Source organism: Paramacrobiotus metropolitanus, unplaced genomic scaffold (assembly GCF_019649055.1).
Source record: "Paramacrobiotus metropolitanus isolate TYO unplaced genomic scaffold, Prichtersi_v1.0 Parri_scaffold0000021, whole genome shotgun sequence".
NCBI lineage: Eukaryota > Metazoa > Tardigrada > Eutardigrada > Parachela > Macrobiotidae > Paramacrobiotus > Paramacrobiotus metropolitanus.
The window spans coordinates 896,446-922,101 of record NW_026570241.1 but is presented as its reverse complement, the minus strand read 5'-3'; the positions used below and the strand labels follow the sequence as shown (position 1 = coordinate 922,101).

The window sequence follows — 25,656 nt, the reverse complement described above, 5'->3', positions numbered from 1 at the left end:
AATATCGTTTTTGCAGCGGTCGCGCAGGCAGCCTCGCTGGGTGGCAGTGACAACTTACGACTGGCGTGCCATTAGCTGCAACACCCTGGATAGTGGATGTCAGTTACCGTATTTCAAGCTTCAAATAAAAACTCGTTATTCTTGAGTTGATTTGATGATTTTAATCACATTGCAATCTTGTTGGCAATTTTTCACATGTACAATCATTAGCATGGCTTTCTAAAGGCGTCTTCCACAGGAGGAAGAACGATCGGTGCTACTGTTCTGTAATTATGACATCGCCATCGCGCGGAATGGCCTTCCGCTCTGCGAGCAGTTCTCCGATGCCAACCACATCCGCTGTTGATTCCTCTCCCTCCACCGCGTCTTCCCTGTCCCCCACTCCTCCAGCATCCACCGCCAACTCCGACTATTTCCTGCGATTATCCGCCAAATTCGTGCATTTTGATCCGGTGACGAAGGGGACATCGGTGTTCTTCGATGACATTCAGTGTCAGATTTTTGTGGTGCGCGATAACGGCAGCGCGGGTGTCCGCGTGCACAGTCCCATTGCCAGTCGCAATTTTGAATTCGCCATCGAGAATAAGGGCACCATACTGTCCATAAAATTCTCTCCGGATTTCCGGGTGCTGGCTGTGCAGCGGTCGAATAAATCGGTGGAGTTTCTGAATTTTTCGGAAAACAGGCAGATCGACTTGGTTGAGTATTCTCAGGTACGTTTTAAATGTTCTCTGTTGTTGCTCGATGTTGTCAGTTAAATTTTAAAAACAGGTAACAGAAATCTCTAAGTTTGTTTGCCAATTTGGGACATTCTGTATTTTTAGAGTAATTTTAATAAATATTTATATTTTTACTGTACATTTGCAGTTTGTACGAGTATTTGCTTTTTTGATTTATAAGTAATCGGCTTTTGCTGTTTTCTCTCATTTTGCTATTTAGTAGTAACACTTTATTTATTACTTAATTGAACTGTTATTTTTTAGATTTTCAAAAAATAGATGTTACTCCTTTGTTTGCCTTCGGAATCGATCTTGTTGATTATTTTTAGCGCAATTTTCACAAGTGTGTTTAATTTTTTTAAATTTGAAAATTCATTTGCGATTTTTGTGCTCATCAATTTTAAAATTAACTGATTATCAATTTTAAAATTAATAATTTTCAGAAGATAGATTTTAACAGTTTACTTCAACGAGAAGTAATCAGATTTGGATAGTTTACAAATTACAACGTTCTGCTTTGTATACTTCGTGGATGCATCGAGATAGGAGTGCTAAGGGCTGCAAAATAGAACACCTGAATAAATTTTGTAGGTATGTCGCGCGCGTTCCGCAAAAATCCTCGGATTCTGCTGGGTGTCAGCATCGGAGATCGTACTGATAACGGACACGCAGGGCTTGGAGAGCTACGCTATTCGGCCGGAAAAGAAAAGCCTGCGCAGTTTGAAGAATTACAGCGTCAGCGTCAACTGGTTCCTGTACATGCCACCCTATTTATTATTGTCCAGTGGACCTGCATGCAATATTCTCCATGTCTTCCTCCTTCGTAATCCGGGCAATTATCAACGATTCAACAAATTCGAGATCGATATCGGCGCGCAGCATGCAGTGCAGGTAAAATCCACGGCATAATACGCTGTGATTTCAATGAAATCACAGTAGAATTATGTTTTGATAATTTTTTTACGTTCGTTGGTAGTGTTAAACAGTGTTTTATTAAGTAACAATTTCATCTGATTACTCCTTGTTTTCTTTAATTTTTCGAAGCACCGCTGAACTCGAAGCATGGCACGCTGATTTGCTTTTGCTATGATTTTATGTAGAGAAGTGGCACATCACACAGAAATGACACACTGTTCGACTAAATCGTCATACCGAATTTCACAAATTTGCTGTATATGATTTGTTTGTGCTTAATTGGAATACTTTTTAATGTTGTTTCGATTCATGATTCTTCTCAGGGTTTTTGTAGATAGAGGATCGGAAAAATCTTAGAATTTTGTAAAATGTAAGCCGATGGAACAGTTTGCGGTGCAAATCCAATTTGCGCAGTTCCTGCGCGGAGATATTTTACCTGTATTTGGTTTTCCTTATAATTGTATGTGACCACGAAAGCGTAAATAATGTTGCGATTTTATTGGGTTTTTTTATGATTACTAGAATCACATGCAGCCGAATAAGCTCCTGGAACGCGACGTGGTATTGGCTCCGGTATACGGATTACTTTACGTCCTGGTGATCAAGCAAGTATCGAAGTTGAATGCCGGAGCGGAAGTGGTCATGTATCAAGTGAAAAACGACGGATCGGTGCGCATCACCGACATTCTGTTGTTGGAATGCAACGGACGATTCGCTGTCAACGTTCTGGACAATCTCATTGTGGTCCACCATCAACAGTCCAAAATGTCCAAGATCTTCGATCTGAAATTGAATACACGTGGGGATTCCGTGAAATACCATTTTCCGGTTTCTTCGTATTCCATCGAGCCGTACCATATTAAACGTAAGGATTGTTCGCTGTTATAGCTGAATATTTTTATAAAACTTCACTGCGTTTGTGCAATAAAAAATTACAACTTTCGTGATAAAAATTTTGATAATATAGAGCAATTCAAAATGAAAAAATTCGTCGATGCCCAATGTTTTTAATGTTTCCGGAAAACTTCCTTCGTTTGCTTATTGAAAGGTGAATTTTTAATGTTTCAACCCGCTATTTTATGAAGAAAACGCAAAAGGTTGTTAGATAGTTGATAACAAAAGAATTTTGTTCTTATCGAAATGTAAAATTGGCCAATACTCTTTAAAACTTGAACATATGTTGAGGTGGTATTAGTACGATAAAAAGAACGTGCTTCGTTATGGAGTTGTAATCGTAGTGCTGTGGCATTCTCCACATGGCATTGGATTTGGCATGCTTATGTACATCCATTCAAATTGTCAAAAATCGATAGTGTTTCAGCTAATAGAATGATTAATAATTTCTTGACTGGATACTCGCGTTTTCTTACTATTTATTTTGTTTTTCGCTGGCAGTGAACATTGTATCCATTCCCTACGAGTTGTACTCCTCCAACTGGGCGGTTTTCCTCCCAAGCATCATCGTCGACGCCAAACTGGGCTGTTTATGGCAGCTGGAGCTGAAAACCGACAGCCTGGCCTGTCTGATCGCCGACCGCGTCAAACGCATCGAATTCTTGCTCCTCCGGGACCACGACGCCAAATCCGTCCTCATCAAACACCTGGCCGCTTACCTCCACAATCCCCCGGACTTTCCCGCCTGCGTTAAATCCTTCGAGCTGCTCAACCAGAAACTCAAACAGTTTTCCACCACCAAACCCGGCGATGAAGTGCAACGGCGCTCGGTGCATCTGGAGCAGGTGGAGGTGTTCCGCTTCCTGTTGCTGCCGTTGTCGGCGTCGCTGGAACTGCCGCATCGAAACATTGTGGCGGTGCTGGTGGAGTATTTGCGCTCGTTGCTAGCCGTGGGGATGGAGCCGCAGTATTACGTGCAGGAGCTGATCGTTAATACGATGGTGCAGTTTAAAATGTTCCATCTGCTGCGCCACTGTGTGGAGAACGGGGTGTTCTGTGATTCCAAGCCGTTTGCGTGTCTGCTGCTCTCGCTGGAGAATATGTTTCCGCCGGCGGTGCAGATGGTGCTTGATATGCTCAAGGTTAGGTTTATTGTACCGATTTTAATTTTTTTGTTAGTTGTATTATTAGATATTATGTATTAGCTATGTATTTTTTATTTATTAGTTTTATTGTTAGTTTATTTTATTTATTAGTTACGAGCGTTGTTTTCATTATTTTTGTTTTATTTTAATAGCTTTACTTTTATTCTGTTGTTTTTAAAATTTTTGCTTGTAATAACACGGATTTCCCAAGACGTGTACGAATAAACAGCGTAAAATCAAAACAACACGCAGAAACAGTAAATTAAAGCAGTAAATAAAAATCATTCCCTACCTAAATGGAATTAACGTTCTTCTGGACTTAAGGATAAATTACTTGTATTAGTTTTCTTATCCAGTATTTACTGCGGAAAGCATTTTGTGTTAGAAAAGAACATGACATTTGTGTTATTTGAATCGGAGCTTGCTGTTCAGTCGGTATGGAATGATTAGCGTAGTATAAATGCTGTTTGCCAACCACCATTTTACGCAAATGCCGTGCGCGATATAACGTGATAACAACTGACTTATGTACAACTTGTGCGCACTGAATTATTATGAATTTAATTGCTTTTTTTTATGTTTGGATTGTTTTCAAGTAGAAAACTCCTTTTTCGATTGGCGGATTTTGAAAAAAAGAAGTTTGCCTTGCAGAGATTGGGAAGTTCGGTGGAGGAACAAGTGGAGATCCTTTTGGCTAAAAACGAGATCTTTGCCGCCATGCGCCTTCTCCAGGCGGCCGGCGTGGTGCAGCACGAAGCGTACCTGACGCCGCGTAAATTCCTGGAACCCGCTCTGACTTCCGGTGATCGAATGCTCTTTTATTCCGTTTTTCGGTATTTTCAAATGCGCAACAATCGCCTCCGCGGCAGCTCCAAATTCCTATCGGAGGAACTCTGTGATGATATTGTTTTTCAATTTGAGACCATGTTTCCCGAAGATGTTGCCGACAGGCGTGATGTGGTGTTTTAATTTCTCTGTGTTTACTGATTTTTCAACTTTTTTTCGTTTTGGATGTTTTACTTTAATTTTTTTAGATTCTTTTTATAATTTATAGGGTTTTAGATTTCTATGCATAGTATGACTTCCAGTTTTAAATTGTGTTTGCCGAGAGGTGTCCCTGTTTTGTTTTATTCAAGTTTTTCCATTCGTCATAACTATGGTCTTTCATATGAAAAATAAAGAGATAACAGTCCCAAACGATAACGCTGTACACAGGAAACATTAAAGTTTAAACATCGCTATGCAGCAAAATCCATCCGCCTGGAATGTTTTTTCATAGTTTGATCGCGTTTCTCTCGTAATCTTTCCGATGCCGCTCGCCTCATCCTGGAAAAAAAACTTGGTGAAATTCCAAACAATACCTGCTTAATCTTTCACATTGGGCACTGGAAGCGAAATTAAACACAACGGCAGACGTTATTACACACCGACAATGAGGAAATGCATGCTGCCAGCTTGCCATCGCACTACGTTATGACACAATGAAGAATATCTTTAAACTAATAACGCTTCGTCTGTTTCAGATTTCCAACCACTCACTTATCAACTCCTTAAATGTCACAATAAAACTCCTTAAATTAAAACCTGTTTGTCATAAAATTTCATCAACATATGACAGAATCCTATAAAACTGTACCTAGCCTGGACAATCTGAGGATCCTCTTCGCGGGGCACTTTCGGTGGGGTCTCCAGTTCGCGAAGCAGAAAACGGATCTTATCCAAGCAGTCAGCCAAATTGTACGACTGCTTCCGTGTCTTCTCCGAATGAATGTAGAAATATCCCTCTTTGGTAATTCGCGTTTTCTCCTTCTCCTTCAACAGATCTCTGAGTTTGGCGGGGATCCACCAGGCATCGTCCACTTTAAATCGCACTTCCACTTTGGTATTCACTAAAGCGAGCCATCCACAACAAATTAATAATACCGGATAATAAAAAGTTCACCAAATTAATATATTTATCATAAGCTGAATTATAATTTAAAAGTAAACAAAAAACCGATATACGACACGGATCGACAAGCGGAAACTATAACACGGTATTTTTCAAAAATAAAGAATTAACACTTCTTCATACGAAAATAAGAAGTACAGTATCTGTTACAGAATAAATACAGAAAAATAAATAAAGCATAAATATAGAATTTCGACATTTATTGTAACACTACGCCATAAACAAGCAATTCCGATGAAAATTATAGCAACTCTGACAAACACAAAATAAGCTTACAATCAGCAAAATAAGTACGAGTAGTATTTTTTCGACTGCATATTAGTGCATACCTTTATTAACATTCTGTCCACCAGCACCGGAACTCCTTGACACAGTGATTTTCAAGTGATCTGAAAATGGAAAACAAATAATAAAAAATTAATATTATTAGAATGCATATTGTCTTCAATGCAGGAAGCATCAGCTACACGCACCTATCGGAATATAACCATGGAATTTATCGGATTTGGCCGCCGAATTCTTCATCTACAACAAAACTGCAATATGTACCATTGCTAACTGAAATAACAACGGTTAATCAAACGCACGTCGTCATCGGCATCCGAACTGAAGTTGTACGCAACACCCGGATACAGCTTCTGTAAATTATCAGCACTGGCGTAACGCACTCCGCTGTTCGCTTCCAGTCCTTGCATGGCGACTAGTTGGGAGATTTTTATTGTTGACTGATCTGCAACACTTCCAACTGAGAAACCCACCGAATTACTGAATATTTCTCGCATCATCAGTATCAGCACAATTTTTATTTCACAAAATTAGCAGTAATAGCTGCTCCGTTAAATTATTAACGAAAACTAATCCATTTTATTTCTTTATATTCATTCATATTATTTTTATTCTATAAATTTATTATTTATCAATTTTGTAATTATTATTTTTTCAGAATTTTTCTAATTTTTTTTAACATTATTTTTTAGGAAGTTACCAGAGTCCCATGAGTACAAGTCACAACCCAATCTGCTGCTTCAGCATTAATTATATTTTTTTTCGAAATTTCGAAAGAATCTTGAACAGGTAAATATTCCTACCAATTGGTACGAAAGGCTTTCCTGTGGCACGCATATCCTCCTCGGTTAAAATCTGGGGGTTCTATTGATCAGAGACGACAAGAGACGTCAAGCATTGGCTGGCGATCTCCGACTGCTCGTGCAGTCGTGCACAACAGAAAAGCACGGCCTCAAAATTTTCGTACCAATTTTTCCTGTTTGGTCCGACAGTCCGGCGTGATCCGGTCCCAGTCCACCGTTTTGTAGGGATGCCATTTGAGCCATCCGGTCTTGCGCCACATTACGTAGGTCTCATATGTTCGCACGAAGGCCTTCAGAGGTGACGACGGGGAGGCCAACAGCAGCGCCGAGGAGCAGCGGGAGCGCATGCTGTTCATCGCTGCTGCGTGTCAGGTATAATCCGATCAAAAAAATATCAAATATGAACGACTATCAGTGAAAAGTGCAAACTAAGAGCGGTAAATCATAGCTGCCGTTGTTGAATACAGTCAAAACAAAATCAGGAAAACTGAAAAATCTCTGGAAAAATGAACCATGAAAGTTTCATGATGAAACTCATGAAAGCTCGTGCAGGAAGTCGCAGACGGAAGCGTAGCGCGCCGAGGCTTACGCCTTCAGTCGTCGCACTGAGCGACGGAAGAAGGGACCAGTTCGCAACGCTACGCTCGGTTGGAAGCAATAAAAACATGAAACTTCGAACAGCTGTTGTAGTGTTGTTTTCGAAAACGTTTGCTTCAGCTTGTGTCGCTGTTTTATCATTTTATGAGTATTACACTTTTACAGTTTACTGTTTAACAATTTTATTTTTATCCCTAACTGTAAGGATTGTGGTCACTATCTTCAGGGTTTGCATTGGTTTTACGTTCATTCCACAGATGGTTGGTTCGGATTGGGAGTTTACATCCCTGCAAATTGAAATCGTTGATGTGCGTCGCTGATAGTAGAAGTCTTGAACTTTGAGTCTCTGGAGTCTTGAGTCTCTTGACGACCCAACTCTCCGGTGCTTTTTTATCCGCGATAAAAATGGAACTGCTCTTGGCGAAGGAGGCATTCGAGTCGTCCAAATCATCTGCTATCATAACTTTCTTCGGTAAGTAATCCCTGTGCTGAGTGAATTCCTGCATGTTGTGACCAGTTCTTTGACTTCTTTCGTCTACTCGTAGTAAACAGTAAACACCTTACTCAGTTTACGGTAAACTTTTCCATTAGTTTGTCTGTGACCATATGATCTTATTATCATAGTATTAGTGTGACAGTGAATGCGGAGTCAATGTAGGCAGAAGGGACAAGTGGTGCGCCGTATTAGCTGATAATGATGACTGATGAAATTCTTTAAGTACCAGAACCAGTACTTGAAGTAGTGCTTATTCTTAACCACCGACTACTGATCAGCCCATGATCGCAAATCGTTCATACGCTTTACAGATAGCAAGCAGCAGACTGCGGTGGATCTCCTGACGGCATTCGTGGTGCATCGCGCCGCTGTTTCTCCACGGTATGCATCGCATAGATTGCAGGTTTATCCGTCTTTGACTCTTAATTTCTCCAGCTGCTTGCTGGGGGAATTGCTGTGCAGAGTTTTCGGGTCTGTTCCGTTTTCATTTCCATGACTTGATCGACTGGTTTTGATTTTTACAGCGCGTTTGTCCATTTTCTCTGCTTTGAGCGCAAACCACGCTTCTGGAAGACACGATTAGAAGACAAGCTGGCAAATCGGTGAGCATATTTTTTTATTGGTTTTTCGTTTTTGAATTTTGATCACTTTTTGAAATCATTCTCCTTGTTACTGTTACTATTAATTTAATTTAAATTAATTATTACATTAGTTAAATTACGTTATTATTGTTATTATTGAATTTGTATGTGAGACTTCTGTCATAAACTTAAGATTGGGTTTCTTAATTTTCTTGCGGGCGGTTTGGCTGCGTCAGATCACGGATACAAGCCTTAGCCAGCGCTTTATTATGCTTGAAACGTAATTTTTATGGAATATAATTTTTGCGTAGTTACTGCTTTAGCTGTTGCGAGAACCATTGATGTGTTTGAAATTTCCATTGAAGAGGAGTCGTGTATGGATTTCAGTATTCATTTCTACGACTTCTGGTATGATGCATTCGGATGGAATGATCCCAGCCGACTGCTGGAAGCGCAGACCGTCATCAACGCCGTGCAGACCACATTAAAAAACCCCGCATGCTCCGCATCCTCGTGCAATGAGCACGTGCTGGTTTTCGATGCATCCACACTGCTGCTGCTGACGATTCCCGCCAACGAGCTGTGCTTGTTGTTGGTGGGCATTTCCGACAAACTCAGCGAAGGTGAATTACCACGCAGTTTGTTACGACTTAATAAATTGTTGATATTTAGCTGGGTTTTTCCATTCGCAAAATTTGATTTGTATTATTTTAAAGTTTTCACTACTTTTTGAATTTTTTTGCCAACATTACTGTAAATTTGCATCATAATCTTGCGTATGGTTGATTTATGGATCATTATCTATTTAACCAGTATTTTTCGTGGAAGGACGTTTTTATTATCCGGAAAACGTATTTCTCTTTCCTTGATTGTTTGTATAAATGGATTCTGTGGTTTCACACGATTTGTAGAACTTGGACGCCCCGTGACCAGTAGTGTGGCTGTTCTCCATCATTCAGATATTTTTGATGAGTACTCGGAAAAAGCTCTCAAAGTGATCTCTACATCCAGTATTTCCGTTGCATCCGCGACACAGACGCCCCGTCATGAAAAGGAATTTCTCTGCACCATCACGTCCAAGTCGCAGCAGGCCTCCGTTCTTAGAAAGGTAATGCGGTGTTTACTTTATCTGTATTGTAAAGTGTGCTGGAATGGAATACAGGTTATTTTCTACCGCGATTTGTTGTCGTAACGGCATTTTTAGGACGCCGATTTTAATATTTACTTTTATTTATGAAATTTTTAGCCTTGTTTTAAGGGCTGACAGGTATATTATTGGATTTTATCATTTTTGTTTTTTAGCAGCTGATACAGCCCCCAAACGATTTCAATCGCATTTCGTTAGCTTTTTACGAATATGTGGCATTTGTGTGACACTGTGCTCAGAGGATTATCCTGCTTAATTAGCATTAATTTTTAGGCTGAAAAGATTATTGTCAATTCTGAATGGATTCCTCGGTTTGAGAAAGCGGATCTTTCCCGACCGGTCGTGGCAGAAGCGCCGCGTGTTGAGGTTAAATTTGAGTAGTAATTAAAATGAATTCATCGTTCTGTTTTGTTTCAATGTTTTTCAACTATTAATACAGTGGTACTACTGTGCTGATAATTTTGGCAGTTGCAGTTACCGAACTATGTGCTGTATGATGTTGTATTGAACGTAGTGTAATATTTGTAGCTTAAGAAAACAGGTTGCCCACAAACGGATATAAGTTTCTCAGATACGAATCAGATAAATTATGGATTTTCAATTTTTTTAATGTCATGTCGGTCGGGAATGTTTAAAGTGTGCGCTGTTTCTAGCCGGATCCTACGGCCAACATTCCCTTCAATCTCCGCCTGACCGAGGAACAACGGGCAGCACGCAGTGCCGTACCTCTTCCACACACCAAAGGCGCCGGCGTTATTTATTACGAACCGGATGAGGCGGACGATATTGATTACGAGGATCCAGATGAGTGATTACCTGCTTCAGAATTGCTTGTAGTCTGTTTTTATGCTTTTATCGACTTTGTAGACTTCACGAATCTTTATTTTTATTATTCTCCCGCTGTAATCGAGACATCGTGATCACAAATAAAAATTTATCTGAAATGTTATACAGTGTATTCTGGTAATAATAATTACAAAACAAATAACACCGAACGAGCTATCATCAGAACCAAAGACTAAAAATACAAGAAGAGATGTTTGCAAGCCGCGGAAATGGAAATCACGGCCGAGGATTGGGTTTATTCGGCTCAAATTTGACGGAATATCCGCCGGATTCCTGCGGTTCCATGCGGAAGTTCTCCGTGGAAAGGCCAAATGGTTTCAGGAACATGTTGCCCAGATCCTTGAGTTTTCCTACACAAAACATGAACATCATTATTTTTCTAAAATACACCAGCACTGTGGCAGTCTAAATCTAAATTAACAGCAAAAATTTTGATTTTCCAAGCCAATTCGCTGCTTATTTTGTCCTGCTGCACTCGAAAATTACTTTTAGTAGTAATAACCCATGAGAAATTATTTTTAACACATAGTAGTAATCTGTGTCCAATTTATGCCGGCATTGATCTCACTGCATCGGCTGACAAATGACCGACATATCTTGCCAAAAACAGGATTCTTCTGATTAAAATACCGGCTGTCGCTATAACGATCTACCCTGCTCGATTAACTGCGACACTCGGAATCATATGAAAAAAACCAATTCCTTACCGAACATTTCTGTTTTCATTTTCTCGTTGCGTTCCTCAATTTGCTGCGGCAACCGCATACAGGCCTCCATGACACCCGGCAGCCGGGGATCGCGCTCGGCTAAGGTTTTATAATCCGCCAGCGCTTCGTCCAGTTTATCCGTCAGCTCCTGCAGTTTGGCGCGTCGCAGCAAGGCTTTGATGTTATCCGCATCATGTTCCAATGCTGCAATAACAATTTTGACAGTTGATCATAACTTTAAAAAATACCTTAACATACGGTAAAAGGCAAAAGCACTGCAAACAGCGAAAAAAGTCAATTAATCGTAAGAAGAAATATGCACAATACTTATTCTTAATATTTAATAATCAATAAATAAACCAATTCCTTAATAATGAAATTATTATAAAATGGCTATTTAGACTGTACAGAGATTCAATAATCATAAAACATTTCACTAATAGTCGTACAAAGTAATACAACCACATTGCTGCAGTGCGAATCGGAGAGCCCTATCTTCACCTTAAAAATTAACAGCAGCCATGTAACATGTCATTAACATATTAATGTTGTTATCAGGTTCTCCCAAACAATTTATCGAATTATATTCATTTCAAAGTAGTTTAATTTTGGATGGTTTCCTTAAACCACAAAATTTACAAACCAACAAGCAGTTAGCTTTTCGAGAGTACTTTACAAACAAAACAGTTAATTCAAAATTTAAAAACCAAAAAAACCAACGTTCAACCTAAGAATGAACGCTAGCTTTCCAGCTTCCAGCTATGAAAAAGAAAATCTACGTCCTACGGTCCTAACTGTATGGCTAAAAGCTGCTAACGATAAAGCAGTACTCAGTAGAGCATTTTCCATTTTCAAAAAAGCCCACCAAGACACTGGTTGGTACCTTTCGTGCAGTCTTCAATGGCCGTGTCGTAGTTCTTCTTGATCTGCAGCTTAATATAACAGGCTGCTCGGTTCGATAACAACACTGATTTATGTTTGGACACTGAGGAATCCGTTTCAGACGGGGAAATGTGCAGAGCTACAGTATAATCCTGGAGAGCACCGTCGAAATCCTCTTCGCCAAACTTACGATTGCCCTGGGTTTTCAGTTCCAGCGACTCGGCGTAGGAAATCTGCAGTGATCGAGGAAAATTATTACGAAAAACTGTCTTCCAGATTGATTTTGGTATCAGTTATCACTGTTATCTGTATTCTGTACTCACGTATGGAAGTTCTTCCACGGTTTCGTGGGGAATTTCTGCAGTTGCTGTACTCTCCGTTGTATCACATGGAGGCACCTCGGTGGGGCTGTTCTCCATAGCTAATGAGATGAATAAACCGTATCAATACAGGAAAGGGAAAATAGAATATAAACAACGCAAAGAAAATTAAATGTGGTTCTTAAATCGTATTTTGTACAATTACGTTGTTAGATTGTAAGAAAATACAGTATTTACATTTAAAACTGTCTTTCCACTTTTCTTTACAGAACCGCAAAATCAAAATGCAAAATCACAAGCTCGAACCTACGGTGATTGATTTCAACGTGCATGTCTCCGCCTCCAGGTGGCAAGCACCAGCTAATTCTTTGTAACATGTAACGCTGGAAAGCGGCACTGCTGTACACAGTGTACAGTGGTACAGTGCACGGTTAATTAATAAAGAATGCGTACTACGTAGTACTTTGTATTAATTTTCATTACTTAATTTTTAAATGCGCACAGAGTTTAGATTATTTTTGTAGTTTGGCATACTACCATAATGAATAATATTATTATCCGTATAATAATTCACTAATCGTACTGTACTTTATTGCAGCTGCTCCTTGTTTCGTAGTATGTACTCACACAAATTCAACTCACAAACAGAATTCACACGACCTTTGACAAGCGTGTGATTTTTCGTCCTTCAGTTACCCATTTCGACAAACTGGTATGCACTGTATTATGAATAAACTTACTGTATAAGGGCAGCTATATCAGTTATTTACGTAAGTAAAATGGATAACCCATACGAGTACAGATTAAACAGATGCCAAACAAAAACATGAATCGTTAGAAATGGAATTACCTGATAACCTGCGGTATCGACAAGCCGGACACGAGACATCGTAGGTCCGTACACAAAACACTGTCTTGCCATCCAAAACTGATAGACTTAATTGACATATATAATAGCTTAATATGCGCATACGATGCCGCACTGTCTTGAACGATAAAATATACAGAACCTGTTTCACATCGGTACCTGTAAGAGTCGTACGATCAATACATACTCGTATCGATGAAAATAGTTACATATGTACTTTTTTCAACAACACACGGTACAGTAATGCCGGAAGCACTGCCTCCGAGGACGGAAGAATTTAAAACTCTTTACGTGCCATTTACTAGTACGGTTTCATGTGCCGAGATGTCGTTTTCCGTGCAAGCGCGCATTGTAGTGTGAACGATAAGCAAAATGCTAGAAACGTTAAACCGGCAACCGGCTCGATTCATAAACAACTTACAAAAGCAGAAACATCATCGTTTCAGAGTTTTACGTTTTTCGTTTCATTTAAAAGCAAAACATGAGTTCAAAATGGCATAACCTGTAAATTCGGAACATTTTGTTAGCATATGTATTACAGCCAAATTAAAATAACATGCATACGAGAATTGGTAACGATGCCGGCAAAGAACGATGGGTGTTTTTGCTCTTCAACGGTCTGCAAATCTTCAGTACAACAGTTTTCCAGGATCAGCTGAGTGGACTGAACGGTCGACTACAAGGCACCGTGGAAGACTGTCATAATGGTGTGGATACTACGTGTCTCAATTTCACTGCATCACAGTTTAACGGTGTCTATGTCAGCGGTTTCTGGATGGGCTCAATAACCTGCATACTCATCGGGTTCTTTACTGCCCGGTTTGGCGTATGGGCAGCCAGTTATTGGACTGGATTGAGCATATTATTTGGATCGTAAGTGAGGCTGGATAGCAATTTGTGTACAGAGTCTGTAACTTATTTCAAAATGTTTCAAAAATCATAACACATTTTTTAAAAAAATACTGCTCAAATAAATTTTTGGGTTGACGAGTGCATTTTCGTATCATTCGTATGTAAAATCGCAGTAAAATCGCAGAAATTGGGTTATCTGTATTCTGTAACTTCTGTTTATACATTTTGATCACAATGTCCTGCACTTTTATACCACCAGGACACTGTTTACACTGGGACCATACTTTCCATCTAACCAATCCGCGTTTGCCATAATGTTAATTGGCAGGTAAGATCTAGACATTGTTCAGCTCAAATGTTAGTAACAATTATGTAAACAATATCTTTCTCCCACCTGCGCGAATTTGCCGCCGTATTCCAGGTTTACCGCCTGTATCGGGGTTTATGGCAACACCGTTGTGTCCAACGAAGTGAAAGCACATTGGTTTGCTGGAAAAGAACTGGCATTGTCTTTCAGCCTTTTTTACTGCTGCGGACGCATAGGTCAGTGCCGTCCAAATGTGTTCAAGAGCAAAAAAAAGAACGAATGTGCAACTTTCTGCAGGATCCATCGTAACCTTTGCATCTGTGGGATCACTGCTCGAAGCTTTAGGATTACAGAATGCGCTATGGGTGCTGTGAGTTCTGACCCAGGGTGCCACAGTCTTTGCAATTTTGTCAGGATGGGTGTATAAAAAGTACACTTCCGAAAGACTAGACGCCCAAGTGCTGGATGATTCCGCCGCAGCAACGTATAATCTGTACACTCTGGGGCATCTCGGTACCAGCTGTTGGTTGATGTGCGGGGTCATATTCTTCTTTTACGGGGCGCTGAATTCAATGCTGGCGGATGGCACCAAATTCTTCATTGTATGTGGTAAAATTCTTGCGCTATTTCAACCGTTTCGTTGTATTAACGCCATGCGCCTGCTCTGATATCAAAGGACAGCGCATTTTTCTTGGTTCTTAAGACCATGACCTTTGTGGCAATTCTTTAGGAAATGTATGATTATACGGAAGCTAGAGCGGCCGTTATTGTCGGCATAATCCCGGATATCGGCCTGATTGCACCGTTGTTCGGCTGGTTGATTGACCGCTACGGTCATCGGGACGTGGTGACATTGGCCTCCACCTTATTCATGTTTTTGTCGTTTCTCCTCATCGCGCCGGTACCCATTGCCGCGGTCATGATAACCGGATTGAGCTGTTTGGCCCTAGCGTACGCTTTAGATCTTGCCTGCTTCTGGAGCAACATTGCTGTTCTGGTTACGTATCCGCCGTACGTTGTCATTGGGCTGGGTGTCAGCATCGCGTCCCAGCTGTTGGCCAGCGGATTTTTGCTACTGATTAACGGGTTTATACTGGATGACACATCGGTGACGAAAGAAACGCGATGGCGCAATTTCTTCATTACGGTGACCTTATTTGCATCCGTGGCGGTTGTCTTCGCTGTGGCGCTGGTGGTATATGATTGGATAAAAGGAGGGCAGAGATTACGGAACAAAGCTGGGATGGTGCCGTCTGTTGTGGCCATGGAAGGAAATGCGGTCCCGATTCCCGGTGAAGTGGTGACGCCGCTGTTAACAGAGCGGCGAACTTCGCTGTGGTATAACGCAGACACGAGTATCAAAATATAAAGATGGAACTTTCAGACGTTCAGCAGATATCTGTGAAAGCGCAGGCTGCCAAAGTTTTCGCCAGCTATTTATAGAGCGAAGATTTTATACTGCCTAAGCAGATAATGAAATACGTATTGGCCTCTGGGATGACCAGGAGTTACTGCAAGTTGTACTGAACTTTACTAACCAAAACTTTGAACTCCATGCTGTAAAGATGTTTTGGTAGCAACTTTCGGATGTTAGCCAATGTGGGCGGAATAAAATCAAACAAAGCTTGGTGGACTGACTGTATGATCAGCGTTATATACTTTTGCTTCTGTTCAACTCTTCCAACCTAATTCTACTTAAAAATGCCTAATACGAGTATACTGCAGTATTAAATTTAGCTGCGAAAAAACCTAGCCGGCCGGCAAGATGCGGTGCGTGATTGCTCGTCTTTTCCATATAGTTTAGTCTGCATGCATTGAACGTTATGGGGGGATAATATTATGGGAGGCCTCTGCATTTCACTGTAGCAGGTGCAGGCTGGTACCCTATTTAAAGTTACCTAACTAATAAAAAGCCCGGTAAACGTTTTGAGTAGCCTCAGTAAGTATTGTATTTTAATCAATTTCTGGTGATCCTTTCCCCAGTTATTTGCTGTGTTCAGTTTCTTTGTGTTGTGTCAGGTTTGTTTTTTGCATTAGCCGTGATAAAATTATATGCTCTAAAGACTAGACTGCAGGACGGAAGGACGTAATTATAAACAACTTCTCATATTAGATGCGACAGCAGGCGGCAAAGGCGAGACACGCGCGTACATTTTCTGCAAGGGTAATGCTCGCGCCGCAGCGGCCACTAGAATCTTTTTAATTCCTATTGTGGTTAATTTTATTACCGAGCTACCACAACTCACCGTGAGTAAAATAACATATGTCGTTTGTTGCATATATAACACATACCGGTATGACCCAGTAAAAGCTGGGTATTTTCTGAATATATCGCTCGAAGCTATTTAACTTCAAGAAGAAAAAGACGAACAAAATACATAAAACGCACAAAGCGTACACAAAACGTTTGTCGTGCTAAGCCTTCATATTTCTGTGCATGCCGGTTTCTTTGCACTGAACATCGTTTAACCACCGACATCGTTACCGGCACACCAAAGGTTGTGAACAGTGTCGCTTGAATTCTGTTTGCTGCCATTTGCTTACAAGAATAAAGGCAAAAAAAAATTTTAGCATGGCCCTTTTGTAACCGCTAATATGCATCGGCGTATTGGTGACGGAGCCGGCAAAGAACGATGGGTGTTCTTGATCTTCAATGGTCTGCATTTCTTCAGTACGGCGCTTTTCCAGGATGAGTTAAGTGGGCTAAACGGTCGACTGCAAGGCACGGTGGAAGATTGTCATAATGGCATGGATACTACGTGCCTCAATTTCACTGCATCGCAGTTTAACGGTATCTATGTCAGCGGTTTCTGGATGGGTTGCATAACATCCATACTCACGGGGTTCTTTGTTGCGCGTTTTGGCGTATGGGTATCCAGTTATTGGACGGGATTGTGCATATTATTCGGATCGTAAGTGCGTAAATCCGGTCGCAAATCGTCATGCTGCACTGTACCAAAGCTTTCGTGTTTGTGCTTTAAAGTTTAAACTGCCAGTTAGTGATTTGCACCAAACAAGCAACCAAAATTACCGATACCAAATAATTTGTATTTTGTTAGCACAATAAAATAGAAGATTCGTGAGTGTGATGCGTTTAACAGGACATTATTTACGCTTGGACCGTACTTATCCAACCAGTCCGCGTTTGCCATAATGTTGATTGGCAGGTACGACAGCACGACTGCAAATACGAACCTTGGACGATTTTCCGATTGCTGCTGTTACTTTAGGTTTAGTGCGTGTATTGGAGTTTATGGCAACTTTGTGGTATCAGGCGAAGTGAAGTCTCATTGGTTTTCCGGAAAAGAACTGGCCCTGTCCTTTAGTATATACTTTTGTTGCGGACGCATAGGTTAGCTCAACCGACTCTCAAGCGTGGTGCAAAACAAAATGCTATAACACTGTGCAAATTATTATAGGATCAATAGTTGCCTTTACTTCCGTGGGTTCACTGTTGGAATCACTGGGATTGCAGAATACATTATGGGTGCTATGGGTTCTGACCCAGGGTGCGACGATTTTTGCTGTTTTGTCGGGTTGGGTGTATCAGAATTACACGTCCGCGAGACTGGACGCCCAAGTGTTGGATGATTCTGCCGCGGTTACCTACAATCTGTACACCTTGGGACATCTCGGTACCAGCTGCTGGTTGATGTGCGGAGTTGTATTCTTCTTTTACGGAGCGCTGAATTCCATGTTGGCCGATGGCACCAAATTCTTCATTGTAAGTTGAAAACTCAGTTAGGCTGTTTTGACGGTTTAGCGTACTGTATCATGCACATTGTTTACGACTATAGCCGAACTTCGAACATTCTTGAAGTAGAGACTGTACAGTTTCAAGTAATTTCCGCAAGCAGTTCCAGTCCTTAGGCTTCAGAGCGGGGCATTTGTTATATACTGTACTTGATAAATTAAACGCATTTCAGCTAACTGCCTGTTTTAAGTTGTTTTATCATCTTCGATAGGAAATGTACAACTACTCGGAAACCAAAGCAGCGATCACAGTCGGTATAATCCCAGATATTGGCCTGATTGCACCGCTATTTGGTTGGCTGATTGACCGCTACGGTTATCGCGACGTGGTGACCTGCGTGGCCACTTTGTTCATGCTGCTGGCGATTCTCCTCATCGCACCAGTACCCGTATCTGCGGTGATGATAATCGGCCTGAGCTGTTTGGCTCTAGCGTACGCTCTGGACATTGCATGCTTCTGGAGCAACATTGCTGTTCTAGTCACGTATCCGCCGTACGTTGTCATTGGACTAGGCGTGGGCATCGCATCCGAGCTGTTGGCTAGCGGTCTCTTGCTACTGATTAGTGGATTTATACTGGATGATACGTCGTTAACGATCGAAGCGCGATGGCGAAACTTTTTTATTACGGTAACCTTATTTGCCGCAACCGCGGTTGTTTTTGCTGTCGTTTTGGTGGTTTACGATTGGATGAAGGGTGGAAAGAAGTTGCGGGAGAAAACCGGTGTGGTGCCGTCTATGGCTGCCGCGGAAGGAAATTCCGTGGCGGTCGATGATGAGATGGCGGCACCGCTGTTAAAAGTACAGCGCAGTGGGCTGCAATATGGTGGGGAAACAAATTAACATGAAATAAACTCGAAAACTGTTATATACGCCATACATGTTCATACGGCCGGTACTCGCTATATACTTCATGCGGTGTTTCTTATGGCGTTCATGCAGCGCTGCTACCAGAAATTTTGCATGAGGTAGGCCTCCTCATACCATTGACTCATTAAGGTTTTTGAATTAATTACGTATAGTACAAATTTAAAATATGGACAGTAGCATTGGTACATAATGCTAATGAGCAGATGTTTTTTCCAGAATCAACAGTTTATTTACCTTCTTTTTTTGCGCACGAGTGTTGAGTCTTGACAAACCTTAAGCACATTGGTATTCATATTGTAACAGCAGCCGGTTTGACTGCTGTTCTAGTGGGTTGGTTAATCCACCTTACCACGATCTGTCGGCTGTTAGTGTGGGAAAGGCTGGCACGGTCGGCAGCGACGCTGACCGGAAGCTGACTACCGTTTACAGGGTGACAAAGATGGGAGATGGACGATCATCCCATGGCGATTACGCAACACAACACAAGGTCATCGCAGATGTTTATTAGCAAGTACACAAAGCAAGATTCAGCGAGGAACGCAAGCTGAGGAGCAAGAACGCATAAGCGTTGAGCAAGAAGCGCGGAAGGCGCGGAGCAAGTTCAGAGCAAGCTGCAGCAAGACTAATTTCAAGATGTTTCTGACCGTGAGATGCGGTCGGTAAAAGTAGGAAAACTAGGATTCTGATCTTCATAACACAACAACCAATAAACAGAGAAAGGTAATTAACACTCCTACTGGCGGTACATCTAATTTCTATCGCTACAATATTCTAATGTATGTAATAATGTATGTTTGAATGGAGCTATAGTCCCACAAAAATAGCGTTGGAATCTTGCGATTTAAGGTGCAGTTCAGAAGCGACACAATGCACGGTGAACCCTTCGTCCAATTTTTGGGGCATCGTCATTGGTAAAGGCGATGATAATCTGAAACACCAATAATAAAGTTACTTCATTTGGTTCTACTTCAATGAAGTAGAACCAAAGTGTTTTAAAAGGACTATTTCCAGTCACAGCGTTATACCGGTGTCGATAAGTAGCCAAGATAATACGCCAACATAATCCACTGCCACGCCACGGGATACCGTGCTTGCGCATCCGGAATAATACTCAGGATTATCGGTGAAGTGGCGAATCCAACAAAATGAATAACAGAAAGGGCACACAGCCCTTTAGCCGAATTGATCCGACGCTCGTTTCGCTTGATACGGCCCGGGTTATTTGAGGCGACAGCTGTTCGCAAGGACGGTGTTGCAGTTGTGCCACTGTCACCAGAAGGCTGTATCGACACATTCTGGGCGCGATTGTTTACAGAGACTCCAACAAATAAAGCAATGTACATCGCGCAAGTCAGCGCCAACGGCAAATATGCACCAAAGATCGAGCTGATCTGGAAACCCGGTCCGGTTCGTACAAAGCAAGTTCGGGTTTTCTCAGAGAAAAAGAATCCACCGTCAGTAATACGATTCCGAAGAGAAAGAGCGATACCGATACACCACGGGATGATTAACTGCATGGTGATTACGGGACGTGTTATCCAGTGCCGGTAACTGAACGGACGAACAACGGCGACAAAACGGTTGATCGCCAACATCAGCAAACCGTACCAGGATGCTTGCAACGTGATGACGTAACCATAGTAAAAATGCAGGCAAAACGTACTGGTAACCGTTACATAGTTCAAGTGGATTAACGGAAGGAGAACAACATTTACAGGCCAGTAAAATGAGGTTATTTGCATCTCTATGATCACCTGATGGAGGATCAGAATGCGGGAACTTGTCAGCTTTTCCAAGTTCTTAGCCATCATTGTAATAATCGAAAGGGAAGAAAACAATAAAAAAATATACAACACCAAAACCGTAAGGCTGAACGATAAAACTGCCGGCGTTATAAAAAACGTAGAAGAGTTGCCCGACTGCGAGATATTCCGCAAATAAGCGGTCAAGCTAAAGTTATTCATTTTCGCGCTCGTGGATTTCAGAGCTGTTTTATCTGTAGATGCGTAATAAAAAGGCAGCGCAGGTTGTTTTCCAGATAAATTATAACTGTGCTGTTATTTCGCATCTTAGTGGAATTTTTTATTACGTTCTATAGCAAGAAATATGTTCGTGATGTCGTCGATGGTAACGGATCGGCAAGGTTTCTGCTTACTACAAATTATCGACCTGAACTTGGCGCTCCGGGGCCGCCGCTCCCATGTCAAGATGTAACGGAAAATTAATTCCGCTTAAGCCGTAGTATAATCCACGAAAGAAAGAAGACATCTAAGAGCTTTCACAAAACGATGCCATCTTTGAAACAGCTTGCATAATAGCCTGTTTGGGTGAAATAATGTCTAGTGGTAATGGAACTAGGAAGCATCGCTCCAACATATTTTATGCTTACCAGAAGCCGCGAAATAATCTCGGCTTTTGGTTTACTCTGCGTCGTGATAACATGTTGTGACATATACCTAATGCTATCTTCATCTCAGCATATCGATCTACGCGCACCGTTAATACATATAAAATCTTCGTGTTCGGACTACTTTAGTGCTCGAAATATGAAGACCAGACAAAAATTGAGTACTTTGACTTTTCTTACATTATACGTTTCCATAAACTGGTCACCGCTAATGTGGCGCGCTACTTTTGTAGCCGTCGATCGCGTACTCTTGTGTATCTGGTCTCGAAGTTTCCAGTTTCGTTGTTTGTTTATGAAAACCTATCGATGATCTTCGTATCTTACGCGTTTTCGATACGTAAAACTGGCTGGGTCAACGGCCATAATGCTCCTTTTGCTATCAGATATTCGCAAAACAAGATACAAAACTCATAATTTTAATTTCACAGACAAAGAGTATTGCTGACAGAGAACGGAATATGGGCACATCGCGATTTGCGTATTTTCATAATTCCTTCCGCTACACACTGCATAATTCCCGCACCGCAGTTTATTTACATAGAAAACACTTTTTATACTCACAACAATAAGCGACCTGGAGATAAAATTAATTTTAAGTAGGTACTAGGTAGCAGGCATAGTACGCAAAGACAAAGATTCTACGTAGTAAGTAATTTTTCACTTAGTACTTATTGCTTGAGATGGTTCCTTTTTGTTATTCAATGACGTATTAAGTATAGAAACCGAGAAAGTTTGCAAAACAAGCAAAGAAGTACCACAAAAGGGTTACTTCACATTTCACTGAGAAACAAAACACCCGTGAAAAACTGCACTAAGCGGAATTGACAGTACATATTGGATATTGGCGAGGTTACCACACTGCGATCATACTGTCAGCATCTTTACAAGTTACTACCAATGCACTCAGCCGCCTGCCGTTGCAGTTCACCCAGTCCGTGTTCCCGTGCAAAATCAAAGTACTCCATCGCGTTGTCTTTTTTCACATCCGCTAGCATCATTTCCTGACAAGCACACTGCAACGCCGGCATCTCGAACAGTTCCGCCACCATCCAGAATTCCACCAATCGTCCGGCCAGCCGCATCGGCATCCGATCGTACAGGTACTGCACCAAGGCCTCCAAAAGATCCGCGCTGAGGTCTATCAGATAACAGCTAGGCGGATGCTCCTGCTCCTTGTCAAACAATTCCAGGAAGACGGGTGAAGCGGCCGCCAGGATAGCGCGATGCGCCGGGAAGGTCCGTCCATCGCTGGAGAGCAGCGTGCAGTCGGTGAGCTTGCCGGCATCCAGGAGGCTTTTCGGAGTGGCCGAATCGCGATGGATCTGAAAGGCCATGGTGAGGTACACCATCCGTCCCGACTGCAGACGTTTCGAAGAGCCACCGATTTTCCGCGTGAGATCGGTTTGCACCATATCGCTGAGAAACGGCCACTCGGAGTCTGTATTGAGATATTCGGCTGGTTGTGCGCCTGCTGGCGGCAGCCTGATGGTGAATGGTGTTGAGCTTGAGCTGCAATAGAAAGCCATTATGGTTTTCGCCGGTTTGCTCAGCTCAACTCTCAAATAAATTAATAACTTACAAATGCATTTTACAACTTCGGTAAGACAGCTAAGTAAGCTTAATTGACTTTTTATATGCGTGCATTTATACGTACAGTACAAACTATAGAAGTAGAAAACGGGCCAGTCGGCAAATGCAAAAAACCGATAGAGGTGCAAGAGATGTACGCTGCAGTCACTGCCATAGAAAAATCATACTACTCTGTACAATGTCTCTTTTTAATTCACACTTTGCTGATGTTAGACGCTTGTCATCGTAGCAACGTATGAATTTGTTTGAATGCGTTTTAAAAACGAAGAGAAACTTCGTAATGGCGGTGACCTTACCTAAGAAGATATTGTACAAAGACGCCATGCGGACTCTCGGAGAAATCGGTGTTTTCCAGTTCGTAATCGACAGTGGCGTTTTCCCGGCAGACGTAGAGGCTGAGCTTCCAGTGAGATTCGGGAATCTCCGGATAGCCGGGCTGGCGTTCCACGGTAAACTCCGGGGATGTATACCGGAGCGATGGGTCGCAGGTGCGTATCGCACCATTGATACCGGTACTGGTAGTGGTCTCCTCACTCACAATAAAGGCATCCGTGCAGAATTTATACTTTAGGATAAGCAGGGATTCGCGACCTTGGAACGACATGGCTGCACACGTATCGAAAGCGGAGAAGAAAAACTGTTGATTTGATGGAAGAAAATGATAAAGTTTAAACTTTTGCCAACGAGTGAAATCTTCATGAAGTCATTCAGTAAAGGCTGACACTGCATCGCTTCCAGACGCTTTATAAAAACGAGCGCATACCATACGTGATCGCGTTGCGAGTGGTTTATAGGAATTCGCGACCGTGCTTCGATTAATTAACTGATAATATCCGGGTCAAGGTCAAACTATTTAGGGTATGTTAATTAACCAGGAGCTCTTGTATTTTATGGCCGCGCAACCGCGAATCGTGTTACAAAACAAAGTACCGGATAGATTACAGTAGTAAAATATATACCGTACTGTACCACCTAGCCGAGTGGAACCATTACTTATTTGGGTGATTTCAATACGTAATGGCCAACATACAAAAACATTCACAATTCTGCCGCGCAAAAACTAAAATTCGCATGCGTCTCAGACGGATTATAATCCTTGTGGTCCGTGCCCACGATATCTCGGCACACGAACCCGTCGTCCCGCACGAGCACCACGCGGTGGTGTCGGACCACGATGACGGTATGGATGAACCTCGTTGCCAAAGCGGTTCCAGTCATAATCCAACGGATAACCAGCTGGCGGACTTGCAAAACCGAAACAAGGAGGAGGACAAGATTGATGAGCAGGAGCTCGCGGTCGAGAGGACGCCGGAACCCTGAGGAGAGTGCGCCGCGGTGCCGCAGACCGGGTGACGAACGGAACAGCATGAGATCGCGGTTTCTCTTCTACGAAAGACGCAGAAGATTTGTTGAATACCGTACAGCACAAAGTTTTACAAAAACTTGAAAACTGACTGTATAATCTCGTCAGTTACAAATCAAATAACTACATATAACTATAACAACGTACAAATCAATTATTAAGCACCAGTGCACCATACCGAGATCGTTTTATACACACAACAGGTTATTTCGAATTGTTAATTACAATGTAGGTCCATAAAAAATCAAAATCCGCCCTTCATAGATTTTGCAATGAAACCCACAAACGGTGTGAAACAAGTTCGCTTGCAGTTGGCATAAACGGCCAACGCTGAATTCGAATAGAGAACCGCTTGCCTGCGCGATATGCGTTAGAGCAAAGCATCTAGTTCTTTTCATTCTTAGTACTTTTGGCTGCAACAACTTACGTGGGCTCGGTAGAGCTGGACTGGCTTGTCCAGGAGTGGTGGCACTGCAATATTTTGGCGGTATTTCGGCCGAAGTTTCTCGAAGGGTTTCTGGCTGCGTAGACCCACGGCTTTTCCCTTTGGCGATTCTTCCCGGAAGTTTCGGTGGAGCATCACTGTGACGACTGTCATGGTTTTTGCAAACCGGAGACACCGCCGGTTCCTCCCGGTTATCAGGCACTACAGCCTGGACAAACTCGGTCACGTTCCCTCGGCGTTCATTGTCAGCCTCGACTTCAAATGGCACATCGTCACTCCATACGTGTTTGTGAACGGCTACCTGTTTATCGTTTGGTAGTATATTTGTACCAATACACATGGCAAAGTATCGCCAACTTTTTCCAGAGTGATGTTTTTCGGTTCCGTAACATCACCAGACGCCGCAGTAGTTGAGGGCTCAGGTATAAGAACAGACATCATATCAGCGGACGAAAGAGAATCCCTAGCGGTTTCCTCCGAAACGGCTGGTGTAGATATGCTATCTTTCGAAGGCGCAACGGCTACTGATTCCGCAACGGGATCTTCTATCGTATCGAAAGACAAAAGAATGTCTCTGATCTTTTCCGAAACGGCTGATAACGGAGGCGCAACAGCGGTACCGTCAGAAGGCGGAGCACCGGAGTCGAGCTGCTCGGGAGCGGTAGTGGGCGGACTAGAGACCCGCTGCACCGCAACCGGCGTTTCGCCTTCCGTACGGCAGCGTTTTCTATGTGATGTCGTTTCAGCTAATGAATTCCGCTTAATATTAATATCTGCATGCTGTTGCCGTGATGATACCGCGCCACAGAAATTCGTATTCATAAAAAATGGAAGTTTTGGAGGGGTTCCCGCGTTCACAGCTGCAGCGGTGCCAGTTCCAGATGCCGGGTCGGAGGTTCCTGGTGTCGAGAGCG

The 25,656-nt window shown here is 42.2% G+C and overlaps 7 protein-coding genes and 1 pseudogene across 8 annotated transcripts; 4 read left to right on the top strand and 4 right to left on the bottom strand.

Moving 5' to 3' along the window:
- The first annotated feature begins 120 nt into the window (after positions 1–120).
- On the top strand, positions 121–4,907 carry LOC129586445 (regulator of MON1-CCZ1 complex-like). Its single transcript, XM_055479704.1, has 5 exons — positions 121–713; positions 1,311–1,610; positions 2,157–2,499; positions 3,030–3,670; positions 4,325–4,907. The coding sequence occupies exons 1-5, from the start codon at positions 273–275 to the stop codon at positions 4,640–4,642; spliced, it is 2,043 nt and encodes a 680-aa protein (XP_055335679.1). The 5' UTR covers positions 121–272; the 3' UTR covers positions 4,643–4,907.
- Positions 4,788–7,222, bottom strand: LOC129586446 (peptidyl-tRNA hydrolase ICT1, mitochondrial-like). Of its 2 annotated transcripts, none has more exons than XM_055479705.1 (7): positions 6,877–7,222; positions 6,713–6,773; positions 6,212–6,369; positions 6,098–6,149; positions 5,954–6,013; positions 5,310–5,562; positions 4,788–4,999 (listed from the first exon to the last, which is right to left on the bottom strand). In XM_055479705.1, exons 1-7 carry the CDS (start codon positions 7,066–7,068, stop codon positions 4,912–4,914), a joined length of 864 nt encoding a protein of 287 aa, XP_055335680.1. In that variant the 5' UTR covers positions 7,069–7,222; the 3' UTR covers positions 4,788–4,911. The 2 variants fall into 2 exon arrangements, with proteins under 2 accessions (XP_055335680.1, XP_055335681.1); XM_055479706.1 differs by having other exon boundaries at positions 6,212–6,354.
- Positions 7,223–7,411: 189 nt separating this feature from the next.
- Positions 7,412–10,476, top strand: LOC129586538 (elongator complex protein 5-like). Its single transcript, XM_055479822.1, has 7 exons — positions 7,412–7,781; positions 8,117–8,186; positions 8,330–8,407; positions 8,774–9,009; positions 9,298–9,494; positions 9,807–9,899; positions 10,187–10,476. The coding sequence occupies exons 1-7, from the start codon at positions 7,715–7,717 to the stop codon at positions 10,343–10,345; spliced, it is 900 nt and encodes a 299-aa protein (XP_055335797.1). The 5' UTR covers positions 7,412–7,714; the 3' UTR covers positions 10,346–10,476.
- Positions 10,400–12,519, bottom strand: LOC129586539 (tetratricopeptide repeat protein 1-like). The gene is made up of 4 exons (XM_055479823.1): positions 12,292–12,519; positions 11,970–12,201; positions 11,087–11,290; positions 10,400–10,729 (listed from the first exon to the last, which is right to left on the bottom strand). The coding sequence occupies exons 1-4, from the start codon at positions 12,385–12,387 to the stop codon at positions 10,596–10,598; spliced, it is 666 nt and encodes a 221-aa protein (XP_055335798.1). The 5' UTR covers positions 12,388–12,519; the 3' UTR covers positions 10,400–10,595.
- Positions 12,520–13,540: 1,021 nt separating this feature from the next.
- Positions 13,541–15,831, top strand: LOC129586477 (major facilitator superfamily domain-containing protein 1-like; annotated as a pseudogene).
- Positions 15,832–16,740: 909 nt separating this feature from the next.
- On the top strand, positions 16,741–19,039 carry LOC129586594 (major facilitator superfamily domain-containing protein 1-like). Its single transcript, XM_055479917.1, has 5 exons — positions 16,741–17,227; positions 17,417–17,482; positions 17,546–17,667; positions 17,735–18,039; positions 18,281–19,039. Exons 1-5 carry the CDS (start codon positions 16,911–16,913, stop codon positions 18,908–18,910), a joined length of 1,440 nt encoding a protein of 479 aa, XP_055335892.1. The 5' UTR covers positions 16,741–16,910; the 3' UTR covers positions 18,911–19,039.
- A 697-nt stretch (positions 19,040–19,736) lies between these two features.
- On the bottom strand, positions 19,737–20,924 carry LOC129586646 (uncharacterized). Its single transcript, XM_055479969.1, has 2 exons — positions 19,963–20,924; positions 19,737–19,865 (listed from the first exon to the last, which is right to left on the bottom strand). Exons 1-2 carry the CDS (start codon positions 20,899–20,901, stop codon positions 19,791–19,793), a joined length of 1,014 nt encoding a protein of 337 aa, XP_055335944.1. The 5' UTR covers positions 20,902–20,924; the 3' UTR covers positions 19,737–19,790.
- A 968-nt stretch (positions 20,925–21,892) lies between these two features.
- LOC129586578 (uncharacterized) lies at positions 21,893–25,039 on the bottom strand. Its single transcript, XM_055479893.1, has 3 exons — positions 24,725–25,039; positions 23,231–24,320; positions 21,893–22,853 (listed from the first exon to the last, which is right to left on the bottom strand). Exons 2-3 carry the CDS (start codon positions 23,536–23,538, stop codon positions 22,226–22,228), a joined length of 936 nt encoding a protein of 311 aa, XP_055335868.1. The 5' UTR covers positions 23,539–24,320; positions 24,725–25,039; the 3' UTR covers positions 21,893–22,225.
- Positions 25,040–25,656: the final 617 nt, after the last annotated feature.

Coding starts and splice junctions, on each gene's coding strand:
- LOC129586538 (XM_055479822.1), top strand. CDS start 7,715: ATGGAACTGCTCTTGGCGAAGGAGGCATTCGAGTCGTCCAAATCATCT. Junction 8,408..8,773: donor GAAGACAAGCTGGCAAATCG/GTGAGCATATTT, acceptor TATGGATTTCAG/TATTCATTTCTACGACTTCT. Junction 9,010..9,297: donor TTCCGACAAACTCAGCGAAG/GTGAATTACCAC, acceptor CACGATTTGTAG/AACTTGGACGCCCCGTGACC.
- LOC129586578 (XM_055479893.1), bottom strand. CDS start 23,538: ATGTCGTTCCAAGGTCGCGAATCCCTGCTTATCCTAAAGTATAAATTC. Junction 22,854..23,230: donor TTTGTACAATATCTTCTTAG/GTAAGGTCACCG, acceptor TTTCTATTGCAG/CTCAAGCTCAACACCATTCA.
- LOC129586646 (XM_055479969.1), bottom strand. CDS start 20,901: ATGAATAACTTTAGCTTGACCGCTTATTTGCGGAATATCTCGCAGTCG. Junction 19,866..19,962: donor TTGGCTACTTATCGACACCG/GTATAACGCTGT, acceptor TTGGTGTTTCAG/ATTATCATCGCCTTTACCAA.
- LOC129586446 (XM_055479705.1), bottom strand. CDS start 7,068: ATGAACAGCATGCGCTCCCGCTGCTCCTCGGCGCTGCTGTTGGCCTCC. Junction 6,774..6,876: donor GGACCAAACAGGAAAAATTG/GTACGAAAATTT, acceptor TCTGATCAATAG/AACCCCCAGATTTTAACCGA. Junction 5,000..5,309: donor CCTCAGATTGTCCAGGCTAG/GTACAGTTTTAT, acceptor TTTTTTTTCCAG/GATGAGGCGAGCGGCATCGG.
- LOC129586539 (XM_055479823.1), bottom strand. CDS start 12,387: ATGGAGAACAGCCCCACCGAGGTGCCTCCATGTGATACAACGGAGAGT. Junction 12,202..12,291: donor CCGTGGAAGAACTTCCATAC/GTGAGTACAGAA, acceptor CGATCACTGCAG/ATTTCCTACGCCGAGTCGCT. Junction 11,291..11,969: donor CATTGAAGACTGCACGAAAG/GTACCAACCAGT, acceptor TTGTTATTGCAG/CATTGGAACATGATGCGGAT.
- LOC129586445 (XM_055479704.1), top strand. CDS start 273: ATGACATCGCCATCGCGCGGAATGGCCTTCCGCTCTGCGAGCAGTTCT. Junction 714..1,310: donor ACTTGGTTGAGTATTCTCAG/GTACGTTTTAAA, acceptor TAAATTTTGTAG/GTATGTCGCGCGCGTTCCGC. Junction 1,611..2,156: donor GCGCGCAGCATGCAGTGCAG/GTAAAATCCACG, acceptor TATGATTACTAG/AATCACATGCAGCCGAATAA.
- LOC129586594 (XM_055479917.1), top strand. CDS start 16,911: ATGCATCGGCGTATTGGTGACGGAGCCGGCAAAGAACGATGGGTGTTC. Junction 17,228..17,416: donor TTGTGCATATTATTCGGATC/GTAAGTGCGTAA, acceptor TGCGTTTAACAG/GACATTATTTACGCTTGGAC. Junction 17,483..17,545: donor GCCATAATGTTGATTGGCAG/GTACGACAGCAC, acceptor CTGTTACTTTAG/GTTTAGTGCGTGTATTGGAG.